Source organism: Bacillus rossius, chromosome 14 (assembly GCF_032445375.1).
Source record: "Bacillus rossius redtenbacheri isolate Brsri chromosome 14, Brsri_v3, whole genome shotgun sequence".
Classification (NCBI taxonomy): domain Eukaryota; kingdom Metazoa; phylum Arthropoda; class Insecta; order Phasmatodea; family Bacillidae; genus Bacillus; species Bacillus rossius.
In genome coordinates this window covers 38,700,209-38,718,216 of record NC_086341.1, presented here as the reverse complement: position 1 = coordinate 38,718,216, position 18,008 = coordinate 38,700,209, and the positions used below count along the sequence as shown (strand labels likewise).

Sequence of the window (18,008 nt, the reverse complement as noted above, 5' to 3'; positions counted from 1 at the left end):
AGCCCGGGGAGTCCTTTGTCGCCGCATCCCTGCCTACCGCCACGAGGCCAGGAACCCCCCCTTGAGATTCAAAATTAACTTACCAGCTTAAATTTACGTAAATTCAGATTAGGCAACGGGGACGGCGTCAAGGCATAGCTGTCTATGCGACAGAGGAGCATTGGCGGTCGGCGTCAATACTTTGCAAATGTACAGTCTATATTAACATATGGAATTATTTTTTGGGGAAACGCATCACTGTTCAAAAAAGTGTTTAAAATTCAAAAAAAGATAGTTAGAATAATAAATGGTAAGACACAAAGGACTCACTGCAAACCATTGTTTAAACAATTAAATTATATGACTTTTCCTTGCCTGTACATTTTTCATACTATACTTTACACAATGCATAACTCCACAGTAATATCAAATGGTAATATACACAGTTATCAAACTAGAAATAGATGTGATTTACATTTAATCACACATAGAACAAAACTATTTTCACAAGGACCCTACTACAGTAGTATCAAACTAATTAATAAATTACCAACTGAAATTAAGGAAATTGTCCATTTAAATAGGTTTAAACAAGAACTAAAGAAATATTTGGTAAAAAAATCCTTTTATTCAGTTGAAGAATACAATTTTTTTTTTCCTAGCCTAAGTTAATTCTAAGTGTGTAGGGGAGGGTCCAGGTTAGGGGAGGACCTAAGTGTGTCTCAGGCCGAAGCCTATAAACTCTACCATGCGGGTTTTTAACCATGCAGGACAAGGGCGCGTGCATCATGTGCTTATTGGGGTTTACTGGCCAGCCATGGCTGCAATTGGCGCCATGACTGACGCCCCATTGGTCGCCTAGCTTAAAAGCTAGCTAAGTGTGACCCAGGTAAAACCTGCATAGACACAGGGAAAACCCTGGGCCGGTTCATGCGGGGATCAATTAACATGCATTAAGCAAGCAGGTAACTACTGGACAAGAGGAAGAAGGGTCCAGGTAAGAAGAGTTGGAGGGGCTGAAAAATCAACCTTGGTGGAGTTGGGTGCTTGGGCCTTGCGGCCCGCATTTAAAGTTGGGAGCTCCTGGGTTATTATTAGCCAGGGGCGCATGCGCCCCCAGGGGCGGGCGACTTCACATCAGCCCAGCCACAGCTGCCCAGGCAGCCACAGTTAAGAAAGAAGTGGGCAGACGAGCCAGTAAACCGGCTCGAACTGCTGGCTCTCGGAGCGAAAGGCAGCCTGACATTGCGCCATCTTCATCTTCCTTCTTCCAGTCAACAGCCAACGACCTTTCAAGCCAGGGTGGGGGTAAGTCGTTCAGGCGAATGAAGTATCTTGCGAGTCGGACCCTCTTGCCCCCCAAATTCCCGGGTCGGTTGAAGGTCGCGTCGCCCAGGCTACCACTGGCTCCAACAGGGCCCCAACTTAAAGGCGCCGCCATCTCTTCCTTCAGAATTCCGATGCTGTTCAGTTCCGTTGCGCGCGCGGCAGTCCACAGCTCCGCAAGTTCCAGCCCGCAGTTCGTCTACACTTCGCATCCAGGGCACATCGAGCTCCCCTGCGGGCCTTCGCCGACGAAGCTGCTTTCTGCCGCGCGCCGAGCTACATTCAGGCTACCTTTCACCCCGACAGCCGTGATAACGACTCCACAGGCCGGCCATTGGTCCGCGGACTGCTATTGGTTATTCACAGCCACCCCAGCGAGATTGCAACTCTCGGGCTGGGCTCCCGTATCCGCCACCCGCGGGACGCGGTCGGTAGCAGTTGGCGCTGCTAGGCCGCCCCCAGCACGCACACAAAACCAACACGCACTGCCAGCCTTCGGTTACCCAATAGGGCGCAGGGAACTCCCAGCCAACAGCCCACGAGAGAGATGCGCACGCCCCGAGAGACGACTGCCGACTGAAGAATACCTTAGGGTATAAGCATATTAATATGTTGGTTTTTGTATTTCAGCAAGTATGGTGGTTAGGATGTATCAGCAACCTAAATAATATTGCCAAGACTATGGCTGTATCCGAATACATAGGGATGCGTCCTTAGCACACACATCCCTACATCCCTTAGCAAATGCAGCCACAATGTAGAGGACGCATTTCTAATGGATGGATAGTATCCGAATACTTTTACTGCTAGCACCACCTGTTTATTCTCAGTCGTACTAATGTTTACGCAGCCATTTTGTGTAGGGATATCTACGAATATTCAGCAAAACGTAAATAATAAATACCTACCATTTAAAAAATGATGTAACGTGTATGTTATACATTTTAGCGATCCAATTAAAATACATTTTATAAATTGTAATCTTTAAAAATACTTATGAGTTTTGAATTATCCTTTAAGTTTAAATTCGTATTTTTATTATATTTATTAACGTCTTAATTTGTTTCTGTTTAAGTTATCACTTTCGCTTATAATGTTTTAAACAAATCTTATGCTGAAAATCTGAAGTAATATTATACACAAACAAAATAAAACCCGATTCCGAAGCTAATGGATGTAGGGACGCGTTAGTGGATGCGAGTGTCGCATCCCTAGAAATCTCGAATTAGTGGATGCGTGAAGGGATGCATCGGCATCCCTTGTGAGAATTCGGATTCAACACAAAGATGGCCGCGTCCACTACGATGCACTTTTAGTGGATCCCTTAGCTAAGGGATCCATTAGGCCAGTATTCGGATACAGCCAAAGATTGTAGTATCCAGGAGTGTGGTTATGTTTTGTATTTAAGATTTGTGTTTGTCTATATGTTTTAATTTTTTGTTTGTATTTTGTATATTGACAACTCCCTTCTAGTATGTACTGGAGAAAACAGGATGAGGCAACCAAATAAATAAATAAATAAATAAATAATGGAAAACACAAATGCAAGTACTTTTACTGTAATAGTCGATTGCCACCCTGGCAGCAATCGACCATTCAGAGGTGTCGGCCATTCCATGGTTGCGAAGCATCTGCTAGAATTTTTGAAACCAGTTTCTAGCTTCGCACATGATGCCATTTATTAAAATAGCCCAATTTCTGTTCCTTAATTGGGATTAGGTTTGGACATGGCCTAGAATATGGCCCGTGAGTTATGTTACTGTTGTATCCCAATAATGTAGTGCTTATTCGCTACTTTATCTTTTGGAACACATAAGAGATAAATATTAAGCCTTTGTATACAATTTAAAACCAAAAGTACTGTAGGGTTTAACATAATTATATATAATATTGCAATTTCAAATTCGCAAACGAAAGACTTGATTACATGAAAACAAATGAATTGATCACACTAATCTCCTCAACCTGTGGTGAGGCTAAAATGGTAAATGTGAAAAAATAGTAAATATGTTTATTATACAAGAAATTTTAAAAGTTTATTACATAACAAGTTTCACTATTTAAATTGTATATATTTAAAGGTAGAAGTGAATTATATTTTTACAATACGTTTTTCAAACCGTATTTAGATTGAAGAGATTGGTAGTATAGTATATGTTTTGACCGGAGTCGTTTGTTACTTCACAGTTCACAACTGAACAACTGTCGATGTTTGCGTCAAATGCCGTACCGGCTTGCCGAAATTGTAGGATTTATGTAACTGTAATGCGTGTTAGGAAAATATTCTGCTAGTAGATTTTGAGTGCGGTGTTCTCATTTTTCTGATGTATTCAATTTAAACCAAAGTAATTAACATTGATTGTTTAGTTCAGAGGAATTTTATAGTGTTTACTAGATTACCTACCGCTTTATTACCTAAGTCTAATAGAAACGTGCAGTTTAATTCATATTTGTTTCGAGTAAACATATCGTGGTTTAGGAATAGCAATGTTCGAATGGGCCTATAGTGGCGTAGACTCATCCGTTCCAGGAAATGGGGGGGTCGAATGCGCCTCATTTCTGTCTGCTCGCAGGCGTATAGTGGAGACTGTAGTAGTTGTTATTTTTGCGCTAGTCCTGATATCGTGGGGCTTCAAGAGCCTATCCATTCCTAAGGATGATTTTTATCAGCCTAAACGACGGGGGAACTTAGTGCTGGTTCTCGTGTGCATCATTTGGGGCATAGAGATTGGTTTCAAGTTGGCCTCCCAAACTGTGATCTATTTGTTGAATCCTTGCCATGTCACCACTGCAGTGCAGGTGAGACATTTTTGCAGCATGGTCTGATTTTAAATTGCATTGTCTCCTAGCTCTTATTTTTTGATGTGTAAACGGTAGACTGTATTTGGTAGGAGTTATTGAAAAATATAACTGAAGTCTATGAAAAGATGACAGATTCACGTGTAGCAATGTAAACCCATTTATAAAAAAAAAAACTGGTACCTACATACCAAAAGTATTGGAGTGCCAAATGAAACTTTACTATAGTAAAACTACCCTGGAATAATTTTGGCAAACTAAAAAGTAGTCATAATAAAAGTTATCTCAAGTTTAAAAAGCTTTAGTAAATTAACATTATACTATTGATAATACATAATCCCTTTGCTAAACTTAAATTGTCCCGATAGCTTAGTGTTAGAATGAGCGTTTGTTAATTAAAAAATATTTGGCCCAAATCTCGGCACTGGGAATTTTTTTTTACTTTTTTTTTTAACATAATGCAGGGTTTGTCCGTAAAGTAATAATACTGGCCACTCCACGGTGCTCCAATCGTACGGAGGGCGGTCCCCAGCGGGGGTATTTGTGGTGGGGGGTCTAAACTAAGCGATGAACCTGGTGGCATTCACGTTCTAGTTTTGACACAGTGAGGATCACGTGTGGCGCACAAGCTGTGTTTGAGTTTTGCCACGGCAGAAAACGTTCAAAATGGAGCATTCGCTGTTGCAGCGATACACAATTAAATTTCACTTTCGGCTGGGCAAAACTGCTCCCTATACATTTGCTTTGGTTAAGGAGGCTTACAAAGATGACTCCCTGTCAAGGGCCCAGTATTTCCTGTGAGTTCAAGAATGGACGGGAGACAGTTGAAGACATGGAGCAATCTGGATGCCCTTCAACGAGTGGTTTGGACGAAAATGTGGCCAAAGTAAAAAAAAATCTCCTGGACTCCGATTGTTGTTTTAGCGTAAGATTAATCGCCAAAGACCAAAACTTGAGTAAAACAACAGTCTACAAAATTATTTCAGAAAATTTTATCATGCGGAAGGTTTGTGCGAAATTGGTGCCAAAAGTGTCGTGAACAAAAACAAGTTGATGTTTTCCGTGAGATGTTGGAGCATTTGGAAAGTGAACCGGACTTTCCAGAAAACGTAGTAACAGGTGATGAATCATGGGTGTTCCAGTACAACCCCGGAACCAAGCGCCAAAGTTCGGAGTGGGACACCTCAAACTCCCTACGACCCAAGAAAGCGAGAATTGTGAAGTCCAAGGTAAAGACAATGTTCTTTGTCATTTTTGACAAGTGTGGGATGGTTTGTCAAAGAATTTGTACCTCCGGGACAAACAGTCAACGCCGATTTTCTACAAAGAAGTCCTTGCGCGCCTGCTCAGTTGTCAAATGGAAATGACTGGAGTTGGCAGATTGCTGGATGCTCTACCACGACAATGCTCCAGCCTACACCGCCTTTGTTGTGAGTGCCTTACCTGGCCCGGATAAAGGTTGCAACCTTGCCGTAGCCACCGTGCAACCCGGATGTCAGCCCGCAAAATTTTTTCCTGTTCCCAAAACTCGAGAGCATAATGAAAGGTCATAGTTTCGAAGATGTTCCCGCCATCGAATGGGCTGTCACAGTGTCTCGGAAAGAGATTATGACAGCTTACTTCCAGGGAGTCTTTGTAGTGTGGGAATCGTGTTGGCAACAGTGTATCGACACCCATGGAAACTATTTTGAAGAATTCTAACAATATGTACCGATCGGATCAATAAACTCTTTTTACGAGACCTAGTCTCAGTATTTTATGGACAAACCGTGTAGCCTATATTATATTATAATAATAGTATTGAATCGGCTTAATAAGTTTGTTTGTAGGAAGTATTTACAGACTGATTTCAGTCATTTAAGCAAAAAGAAATAAACAAACATATAGACATAATTAGTTTTATAAAATGTGTTTGAAAATGTTTCAGGTTAATATTTCAGGTTAGTAGAAGTATAACTTAATGTGTGTGAAAAATTCATAGTATTAACTGTTTCATGAATTTTAACAAGTATTTTAACAAAATTCTTTGTCGTAAATCAAATCCAAAGCCGGGATCTCTTGGACTTTTCAAACTTTCAGTTTGAAAAATACATGAAAGATAGTAGCATGTTCGTAATGCTTTACAGAATAAACAAAATGTTAAAAAACTTTGACACCATGTTCATCGAATCACAATTTTCTTGGCTAATAAATAAAGGTATTTTTGAAGTTGTATTATGTTTTCTTATAACTTTATTTTATTAACATTACTGAATTATACAAATTGTCTTTTAAGCAAATATATAATTAAAATTATTTATATATATATATATTTATAATATAATAAAATGTATATTCATTTAATTTTTTTATCTTATTGCTCTAATATATTTTATAACATAGTTCAGTCCATTGGATTATTTTATACGTAAAATAAAATAAATAATGTTCATTAGGAAATGATTAGGTATTCATGAATTCACATAGGTATTATAAAATAGTCCTTATAATAGTACGTAACTATCCTTAAATACTTAATTTTATAATTTATTGTCATTTAATGTATGCATAAACTTTATGGTATTAAATGATTAATGAATTTTGACCAGATGGGCAGTATTTTACCAAGTTCTTTTCGCTTTTATGGGAGCAGTATCATTACATAGTTTAACCTTGTATTCTGAAAATGAATGATTTAATAGTTGACGTAGCTTCTCCGGTAGCGAATTCTACCAGCGGGTGCGGAATTACATGTGATTTACGTCCAGAAATTCAGTTGAAAACACAATTTACGTGTATTTATTTATCACGCTCGGCATTATTTTAAAGAATTCTACTTTAAATTTCATGTCTGAGTTTCGTATTAAAAGTTTATTTGAAACAATGGAACACATGAATTTATTTGCTTGTTACGGATGTTAGATTTTCACACATCACTGGCGAGTACTGGAAGAAATGCTCATTGTAGAATATGAAGAAACACTACCATGGTGTGATTTATGTAAAATTTCTACTTGCGTTTTGCTTCATAGTGGCGAGACCTCGAAACCATATCCATTAACTCAAAAGTTAAAATTGTAATTCTGTAGCAGAGTAAATTTCCCTTAAAAAATTTAATAAATGTTTTCAATTGTTCTCTAAAAGTGCATAGTACTTCCTTTAAAGTTTACCATTTTAGTGAGTGGTTAGGTCATCTACGTTATAAATACCGTTCAATCTTGAGAATATTGGTTTCGGTTCAGTTAACTACATTTAAAATGTGTACTTAAAATTGTATTTTAAAAATAATGTACGTTAAATTGTGCCAGTGTTTCAGAAAAAAGATGTAAGAACTACAGTATGTATAAGGGGTATCACTCTGATGTGCCAATGTGTCAAGGTGTATGAGAAGATCTCGGAAAAGAAGATAAGGAAGGGTATGACAAGAAAATGGCGTGAGGAGCAGCATGGGTTAAGATAAGGGAGGTCTACTATAGACTTTATTTTTGCCATTTGACAATTGATGGAGAAAAGACATGAAATTGGCAAAGATCAAGTAATGCTGTTCCTGGATGTGGAGAAAGCATTCGTCAGTGTGAAAAGACAGTGAGTTTGACAAGCTATGGGAAGAAGCTGGAACTAAAGAAGAATTATTAAGTAGAGTGATGAGTATACAAGGGAAACAGAAGCAGTGAGAGAGCAGAAAGAGTGATGACAAAGTGGTTCTGACAGGTTTAAACAGGTGGAAACCTCCAAGTATCTAGGAAGTGTATTGGAGGGAGGTAGCGAAAACAAGGAGGAAATTGTAAGGCGAAGGCAAGAAGGTGTTGCATTCTACCGGTGTGTGAGAGATTTGGTATGGAAAAGGGAGGCGCCATTAAAATGCAAACACGTGTTGTACAACTACTATGTGCCCATATTCACATATGGAGCAGAGACTTGGACTGTTGACAAGAGATATGCTGGGAAGATCAGAGCAATAGGAATGAAGTTAATGAGGAGTACGTTGGGGTTTACGAGGCGGGACAAAATCAGGAACGAGATGGTACAAGCAAGAGCAGGAGTACATGAGTTGAATGAGATCATTGAAAAAAGCAAGAATGAGATGGTATGGACATGTGCAGAAAATGGGAAAAGAAATGCTGCCTAGGAAAATGATGGAATTGAAGTACACAGGAAGAAGACCCCCAAGGAAGACCAAGAAGGAGGTGGGAAGAGCAGATAGTTAAAGGAGTGCAGGAGAGAGGATAAGATTGGATTAAAGTGAAGGATGAGGAATGGTAGAGGAACAGATGAAGGAGGCATTTTACTTTACTGACCCGGCCACACGCTGGAAGCAGGTGATGATGATGACTTTAATTTGTGCACTGTTGATTAGGTTGTGTTAGCTTAATATGGCAGTAATAGGTAATAAAGTTTTTTAAGGGTGCCGTGGAAAATTGGCAAGTAAAAAATCCAGATATTCTCTTTTAATGCTTGACATTTTTATAATGATTCTGCAAAAGAACATTGCAATATATCCAGTACTTAACAGTTTTAACATATAAAATGCTGTAGAATCCTGTGTAGGTATAATTTCAGGTTAGCTTCCTAACAAATATTGATAAAACTTGTCGTGGCCTCGTCTCTGGTGAAGATGTGGAGACGGGGTGGACGTCGCTCGGTCGTTCAGTTGTTGTGTTGTTTGCCCGGCGCCAGCTCTTGGGTAGAGCAGCCTCACACTCTGAGGCAGGAGTGGACCGTTCGGCCCAGTGCAGCTGACCGAGGATGTGCTGACAAGGAGTAGCTAGCAGGAAGATTGGGAGTAGAAGAGAGGGATGCCCGCGGTCTCACGAAGAGTCGCTAGCGGAAAGGTTGGAAGTTGGAGAGAGGGATGCCCGCGGTCTCACGAAGAGTCGCTAGCAGAGGATTGCCCGCGGTCTCACGAAGAGTCGCTAGCGGAAAGGTTGGAAGTTGGAGAGAGGGATGCCCGCGGTCTCACGAAGAGTCGCTAGCAGAGGATTGCCCGCGGTCTCACGAAGAGTCGCTAGCGGAAAGGTTGGAAGTTGGAGAGAGGGATGCCCGCGGTCTCACGAAGAGTCGCTAGCGGAAAGGTTGGAAGTTGGAGAGAGGGATGCCCGCGGTCTCACGAAGAGTCGCTAGCGGATGGGTGGGTAGAGAGAGTTAGAATGAGAGAGAGAAGGAAGCCCGCGGTCTCACGAAGAGTCGCTAGCGGAAAGGTTGGAAGTTGGAGAGAGGGATGCCCGCGGTCTCACGAAGAGTCGCTAGCGGATGGGTGGGTAGAGAGAGGTAGAATGAGAGAGAGAAGGAAGCCCGCGGTCTCACTAAGAGTCGCTAGCGGAAAGGTTGGAAGTTGGAGAGAGGGATGCCCGCGGTCTCACGAAGAGTCGCTAGCGGATGGGTGGGTAGAGAGAGTTAGAATGAGAGAGAGAAGGAAGCCCGCGGTCTCACGAAGAGTCGCTAGCGGATGGGTGGGTAGAGAGAGGTAGAATGAGAGAGAGAAGGAAGCCCGCGGTCTCACGAAGAGTCGCTAGCGGAAAGGTTGGAAGTTGGAGAGAGGGATGCCCGCGGTCTCACGAAGAGTCGCTAGCGGATGGGTGGGTAGAGAGAGTTAGAATGAGAGAGAGAAGGAAGCCCGCGGTCTCACGAAGAGTCGCTAGCGGAAAGGTTGGAAGTTGGAGAGAGGGATGCCCGCGGTCTCACGAAGAGTCGCTAGCGGATGGGTGGGTAGAGAGAGGTAGAATGAGAGAGAGAAGGAAGCCCGCGGTCTCACGAAGAGTCGCTAGCGGAAAGGTTGGAAGTTGGAGAGAGGGATGCCCGTGGTCTCACGAAGAGTCGCTAGCATGGTGACGAGTGGGGGCATTACCAGGGCCATGGCTGGAGTGTTGCGCCGCGGACAGGATTGTGACCCGGGTTTTTTGTTTAATAAAGAGGAGGTACGACGTCAAACTTGTAACAGCTACATTAATTTGGAATAAATTTTGTTATTTTGTGTTAAATACATTTTATTAATGTTTATGATGTAAACATATAAAACCTTTATTTTTACAAGAATCTGTGGTGCATACAAAAATCTAACCCCGTAAGGTAAATTCTTAAATCGCAGCTTTTCCCTGAATAAAATAATAAAACCCTGAAAATGGTGTTTTTTAGTACTACAGATGTTCCTTGTTTGACCCTGAAAATAGCATTGATAAATTTACACTGGTTTCTTAGATATTACAGTTTATAGGTTAATTACAATGCCTGTACATTTACACGGCTTCCTCTATTTTTAAAATTGCATTGCCAATCCAGTGATTTCCCATGTATAAGAACGTGTAAATTTTGTATTTTTGGATTTTGTGATGCAATAGAAGGTTAATAAATATTTTAAAAATCGGTTGTCCCTACTGTGCATCTAAACCCAAATATCAACCCTTGGCAAATTTTTTTTTTTTGCAGTGTGGAGGTGCAGAGTGCTGAATTGTTATGTGCTATAGAGTGTAGTATGAGCTAACTGTTTTCACTAAAGTATTTCAATTCATACATGGAGACCTGATTCACGACAGTTTTTCTGAGGCCGCGTTCGTAAATGTTCGGTTTTATTTCTTCTCAGTTTTTTCTCTGTGTACCTAAAACCAACACTTTGAAGATTTTAATTGTTGATTACATTCACAGGGAATTTGTTAGAAGTTTTATGTTGATTGGTTAAAACATTGGTAATTTCTTAGGAAAGCTACATTTCTGAATCTTAAAAAAAATACAAATTGTTAGTAGTAACTTCATTAAAAATACTTAAAAATATTGTGGACGGTTCGTTATGTTAGCTGCTTTTATAAAAGTCTAAAGTAGTTAGGTTAGTATACGTAGATTTTTTTTATAGTATTTATATTGTAGCAATCTTAACCTAACCAACCATTCACAAGATTTCACAATATATATTTTTAACTAACATAACCTAATCAACCATCCACACTATTTTTAAGTATATTTAATGTAGCTCGATGATTCTCTTTATTTCTCTGTCACTTCAGTCTATGAAAGACAATATCAACAGCTATCCCACACATTTAAATCCTATAATATGTGCTACTGAAGTTGCACGAGTGAGCTGCAAACTTCTCTGAAATTCGGAATGGACTGGTGTGAATCTTCGATTTCCCAAGTTGCTACACTAAAGCACAATGGCGACTACCGCACACTTGCACAGGCTGCCTAGTGTAATCAGTACAAAGTAATTTTCTAAAACCAGTAGAAATTGGGAAATGTTGATTTAAAGGTAAATAGAGGAGAGGAACTTTTAGTAGTGAAAAATACCATTTTAGGAATTTTATTTTATTTACTGAAAAGCCATGATGTTAGAATTTTACCGCCAGAAAATCTAAATTGATGAAATGAAACAATCACCAAAACTAAAAAAAAAGTAGATTTAATATATGTATAACTCATATTCACAGCAATTTAACCACTCTCAGCATCAACATTTAAAGTGACATCTTGTTAAAATATTCAACATGATGATCATACCCTTCCATGAACATGCTACAGATAAGTTATTCTGTCTAGGGTAACAAAATAATACAATAACAGCTTTGCCATTTAACAATTCAATTATAGTTTATATCTAAAAAATTAGACTTCGTGCTAAAAAAATTCTTATGTGAAAGGAAAATCATAATAGTTAATTAATTTACTAGCTATGGTACCTGGCTTCGCACGAGCCAATTAAGTTTTAGTATACATTATTGGTTAAATAAATAATAGGATACTTGAGAGAATCGTAGTATTGATATCTGTCGGCGATCCTGGTGAGTGTATTGTCGTGGGCGCGCAGTATGTTATTGCGCCTGGTGGTGACTCCGCTACCACGACTGCAATCTCGTTGGTGTTCTGGGCATTGTAGAGCCTCGCGTACTGTCCGCGCTGCGCAAAGTCTGCATGTATGACCACTTTGCAACTGTCATCGGTCATGTTCTCGAGAGCAGTTTTAAAAGTAGGCCTAGTTCCATTGTAATTTTTTTTTTTTAAGATTCAGAAATGTAACTTTTCTAAGAAACTACCAATGTTTTAACCAATCGAAATAAAACTCTAACAAATACCCTATGAATGGAATCTTTTCAAATCCTCTACGTGTTGGTTTTAGGTACACGGATAAAAAACTGAGAAGAAACAAAACCGAACATGCACGAACGCGGCCTCAGAATGAATTGTCGTGAATCAGGTCTCCGTGTATGGATTGAAATACTTTAGTCAATAGAAGTATTATATAAATAATTGTCTTGAAGCACACACTGTATTTTTTGCACAGTATTCCTTTTCAACCCCCTGAATAGTTTGACAACATCTATCTGTTTTGGCTTCCTCGTGGCTGGCCAATTGAGGTTGATAATAATGATCCTATTGTGTGGTAGACTTGCCCCCTCACAGTAAACATGGGTGAAAATCCTGGCATCGTAACAATCCTATGAAGTAATTATGAATTATATTTTCTGATCTGATTGAGGAAAATCCATGACTCATTGTCTCTGAAGAAATTAGTTTCTTGAATGGTTCTACAGGCTCTTTTAATAGAGGAATAACCTTCTTTGGCCCCTGAGCAACTCATTCCCGCCATCTTTCTCTTCCATATTAATGACCAACAAAGTTTACGTGTACTGTTTAGAGTCTTATTAATTTTTATGAGCCTGTGATGACTGGAATTTAAGATTTTGTCATAGTCGAGTGTTTCTTGAAAATATTTGTCGTTACTCGGCTCGTATCTGAGCAGATGCGATTCGGCGTGATCCACCTGTACTACTGTCTCCGAGATCCCATATTCTCTGCGTTCTGTTTATCTTGAGCATCAGACTGCGCTGGTGTCTCAGCAGCACGCTGAGGCGCAATATTCTTGGTGTGCCGTTGACGTCGTGTTTCAGCAGCACACAGACACGCAATATATTCGGCGTTATGCTGTCTCCTCTCTTGCGACTGCTTCGGAATTTCAGCAGCTCTGGCGTCCGCCTGATGCTCTACCTAACCTGCTCCATTTGCCGCAGTGCCGCTCGAGGCGGTGTTTCGAGTCATCTAACTACCTTCGTAACTCCAGCTTTGGTTGAGCTTTGCGAAACGTTTATCTTAAGCTTGCCAGTCATAATTCTGAAAAATAAATACATAAAAACCAAATCACACAAATATAATAAAATTCGTGATACAAATGTCTAAGTAGAATTGAGATACTACAGCCAAAACCTAACCAATAAAATACAAAACAAACGAAGTACAAAAAAATCTGAGGCTAAACAGAGAGCATCAGATGCTTAATAGAACAAACTATCCGTAAAGAAAAATCAACAAAGTCCAAATGAAAAAAGTTTAATTTATAAAAAGCTAAGTCGACTTGAGATACTACTGTACTGTAACTGTAGGCAGGTACTTAAATTTTTTTGGAATAAATATCTTGTTATTGCAGGATGTACACCTATTGAATATGCTAAAATATTTCTTTTGAAATTGCAATTGTTTAGAAATTTAGAAATTGTTTTGTTACAATCCCACTTCTAGAATGAAAATTATCTTAGATAATATCCCTATACCTAAGTATCTATATACTAAATTTCATGCAAATTTGTTAGTCGTTAAGGAACTGATTGGTAACACACAGATTTAGAATTTGTATTGTTAGTAGGAAGACGATTGTATTTTTGAGGACAATGTTTTCATTGGTACTGACAATTGGGTGAAACATTTAATTCCCTAGATTAGGTGAAAGGTTAATATTCTGAGTTTTGCACTCATTGAGGTTTTAAAACAAAGTGAACAGTTAGTTGCTTACTTGAATCAGCTACATCAAAAATACCATGAAAATGTCTTAAAAAAAAAAAAAAATTCCGCCCAAAATTGTGTTTTAAATTTTGACTTGATTATAGAAAATTCCACACACTAGAACGGTGTTGAAATTGGCACACACTTTATTTAGTAATTTAAAAACCATAAATTCTAATGAATGTTGTTTAATATTTTCAAATTGTTTTGTTGCAGCAATTTTAATAATTTTCAAATTGATGTTCGTCTTGTTTTTAATTACTGTTACGACACTATTTTGCTGGACTTCATCCCCTTTCGCACTACCAAGTATTTCAGGAACCAGTGTGAATATAACAATGACCTTTCCTGGGGAAAATCAAAGAATGCTTGTAGTGCTCGTATATGTAGGAAAAACAGCACTTAAAGGAAGTAAAAAACTGCCTTTTAATTTGCGCCATTCTCCTAGATATTTACCTTATACTTTAATAACTATCCATAAATATTTGTTTTTGTACGCATACTATATTATTTTTATGGTCAAGAATACTGCAGTTATTTTGTTGAATTATTTCAGGCCAATATAAATAATTTATAAGAATGAAACATTTTGGTAGGTTTGTTAGTGTGCAAAATTTTGACAAACGGGACAGGTTTTCAAAAAACTTAAAAATTACTATAATAATTACCTTAGAATGAATATAAATCCATTCGTTTTAAGTTATTGTACCTCCTATGTAAGTGTGATAACAAAATATTTGTGGAAACATTTTAACTCCAACCATTAGCTCAACTGGTGAGGAAATATGGGTTAAAGGACATAAAAACTAACTTGTAAGTACATTATTCAATCCATCAAAATTTATTGTAAACATTCTAAACATTACAAATATTTTTTGTAAATGTTTGAAACAATTTGTGATACAACCCAGCCTTAATCAAAGAGTACCTAATTGAAATTAGCTTGCAAATAAAAAAAAATAATTTTTCTTTTGGTACTCACAATATCGAAGCCCATTTGAAATTTTTATAACTCTTCTAAAATATTACCAAAATCATTTTTATGAATTTTTTTTTGTTGAGAATTGCAAACTTCAATCAAGAAGATTTATTTTATTTTTTTAATTTTATTTTTTTAATCTGAGCTTGATAGCAGTAAATGGGTATGTAATTTTCATGAGAATTTTCACTGGTGGCACAGCAAAGAACCTACCAACTTCTACCGGGCTAATATTGAGGTCATTCTTATTGAGAATATTCTAGATTTGTATGAAATTACTGAATGCTTTAAATACAATTGAACCCTGTTATAAAAATTTTCAAGGGGGCGTAAGGAAAAAAAAAAAGCAGGAAAATGTTATAAACAGGAAATATCAATTTGCACTTGTCAGCACTTGAACTTTGTTACTAGTGGACTCTATGTAAACAAATTGTTAAAACCACATATGGGTAGGTACACTGAGATCTCAAATTTTGCATAACCAAGCAAACAATTTTTCAACTTTTTGGTTATTCCAGCTTTTTTTCTTTCTGTAAACAGACACTGCCAATTTTCTGTAAAATTGTCCCATGATTCATGACTACATTTAGAGTGGGAATGCCCATTTCCAATGTCTTGGCCACTTGAAAATGTGTAATGTTGAGATTTCTACCTACGAATGTACATACGTATATCTGAAAAAAAAAAAAAACATTAGAATGGCGAGGAATGAAGGAATTTTTTTCAAGACAAGAGTGCCAGTAGATATGTAACTACCAATGTTATGTACTTTCAATATACCTAATACACAGCATTAGCCAGCACTCATGTGTAGCACTATTGTTTTTGCATACCTACTTACATTTTGTTTTTGCATACAATCCTATTTGAATAATCTTTAACATGTTAAACTTAACAGCTGGGGTAAGTGTGGGAGTAGGAAGGTTTTGAAACTTTTTTTTTTGCATTTATTGAATTTGAGAAAGCTAACTTTGAGTTGGAAATTCACCATTCATGAAATGTAATGCAGGAAGATGAGACCATTATAAATTTTTTTTATTCATCACGAGTTTTGGTTTAAACATAACATTTGAAAGCCACTTTTCTCAAGCGTGGTTCAATGGCATTTGAACATGCTGAGAACCAAAATAACTTAACGTAAAAAAAAATTACATACTTTAAAAGTAAAAAAACTTGGTTTAAACAAAAAAAAAAAAACAGTTTTTTTAAACCAGCTTTTTTTCCTTAATCTGAGCCATGTAATGTAAATTGAATGGTTGGACGAAGCCTACAGGGGCGGCTATAGGGCAGTTCAAGCCGGGCAATCGCCCAACGACCGTGCACCCATCCGGGCCCCGTGATGGTGCTTTTCATTTTTATTTATTTTAGTTTTTCCAGTGTAATGTTATAAATATGGACATTAATGGGAAAAATAATATGAAATTTTGGTTTTCCTGTAACTTAATGTGCTGGTCATATTCAATTTCAATTCATTATTTTGTATTTGAAAAACCTTTCGAAGGTTTTATTGTGTTGTAAAATGGTGTGATTATATTGAAAATTTCGATCTTAAGCATTTATAAAACTGACCCCAGGATAATTTATCAGGAAAGAATATCAAAACATGCTAATATAAATTAGCAAAACCTTCATCAAAATCTTAGTTTCAGGTTGTCTTTAAAATGTTTAAGTCATCATCATCATCACCATCACCATGAAAGTTGCAGTTCACATGTTATTTTCGTTTTTTAGATGTACGGTAACTGCCATCATGTAGTTATTTATAAAAATTTCAATGTTGTAAAGTGAATTTAAAGTATATAACATACTGTTTAAATATTGGTGTTAAAAGAATTAATTTCAAGAAACCACTATCCTTAAAATGTAGAAAAATAAAGTGTCAAACATTTTTATGAAATTGCAAAAAATTATGTGTAATTGAAATTATTTGACACATAACGTCATGACCTAATGCACTGTTACACAAAGTTCCGTATTTCTTGAAAATTGTAATATATGCTCGTGAAGGCAATGGTCCCACTTGCAAATTAACATTATACCAGATATCACTTTTTTTTTAGCCCACACATAAATTATTATGCCCTTAGGCCAAAAATTGCTTTAAATACAACTTTTTATTGAACTTGGACCCTTGGACTCTGTTAAGGATTAAAAAGGAGTAAGCATTGATGAAGGGTATGATTAAGAAAAAGGGGGATACTAAAATTCATCAGGCAATGCCTATGAAATAATCATTTGTAGATCTTATCCACCAGAACATAAGATTGAAAATCACCACAAAATTATTTTTACTAAATTCTACTTAAGCAATGCATTAAGGCAAAATGTTTTCGTTAATTTCTGAGATATCACACACAGTACTTAGAGGTTCACCATACCTTACAATTCAGTGACAATATCGAAAGCAATGCTTATGCATAGGGTAAAGGTTGATTTTTCTCTAAAATGGAACATTTTAACATACATGTGTACATATATGAAAGGAGCCCAGAGCTCTAGCTACCTAAAATCGAGGCCTGTCTATGACAGTTTTCGTAAGGACTCTGTTCACCAAACGTCTGCACTTGTAGTATCGCGCATGCTGCAACAGCAAGCAAAGACTGTCAGTGCAGCCACGTGAAGCGGCCACACATGCAGTACATGAGCGTGCCACCAAGTATGAGCAAGCAGACGGGAAATTTTTTGAAAACTTGTTGTATGCAATTGTGATCGTTCTCGTGAGCAGTTTCGAAAGAAATAATTTTACGTGGCCAGCAAGGGAAGGAGGGGGGGGGGGGGGGGGGGGGCGACGCGCGCCTGGTGGGCCCGCACGGCCACTGACGTCACACGCGCTTACCTTTGGGATTAGAGCCGCTCGGCCTAGCTACCCCCTGCACCCCGCGGCGTCATTCCTCGGCGGCCGGGGAGTTCTGCGGTCTTACTGAGGCCACCGCGTGGAGTGGCGCGGACAAGCGCCGCTATTCTGGATGCTTCGAGCGCCGGGTAAGGCCCGGGATGACGCGACACGTCACAGCCACCCCAGTCAGTTCCAGAAAGACAGCCGACGGATATAAAAGCGGCGACGCCGGCCTCCGCGGGAGTTCCAACAAGCAAGTTCGGCGCAAATGCCACGCGTGTGTGACCGAGTGGCGGGAAGGAGACTGTGTGTGGGTGTGGCTAGGTGCGTGGTAATGGGCGAACCACT

At 38.5% G+C, this 18,008-nt stretch overlaps 1 protein-coding gene and 1 long non-coding RNA gene across 3 annotated transcripts in view; one reads left to right on the top strand and one right to left on the bottom strand.

The window, feature by feature from the left end:
• The first annotated feature begins 3,455 nt into the window (after positions 1 to 3,455).
• Positions 3,456 to 18,008, top strand: part of LOC134538804 (transmembrane protein 164) — a 71,230-nt gene continuing 56,677 nt past the window's right edge. The window contains exons 1-2 of one of the 2 annotated variants that reach the window (XM_063380306.1): positions 3,486 to 4,104; positions 5,247 to 5,333. In XM_063380306.1, the coding sequence (XP_063236376.1) occupies positions 3,793 to 4,104; positions 5,247 to 5,333 (399 nt within the window). In that variant the 5' untranslated portion in view covers positions 3,486 to 3,792. Of the gene's footprint in view, positions 4,105 to 5,246; positions 5,334 to 18,008 lie in introns of both variants that reach the window. The other variant, XM_063380307.1, reaches the window with a different exon arrangement.
• On the bottom strand, positions 11,458 to 17,600 carry LOC134538806 (uncharacterized). Its single transcript, XR_010076211.1, has 2 exons — positions 17,328 to 17,600; positions 11,458 to 15,498 (listed from the first exon to the last, which is right to left on the bottom strand). It is a non-coding gene; the product is annotated as an uncharacterized LOC134538806 (long non-coding RNA).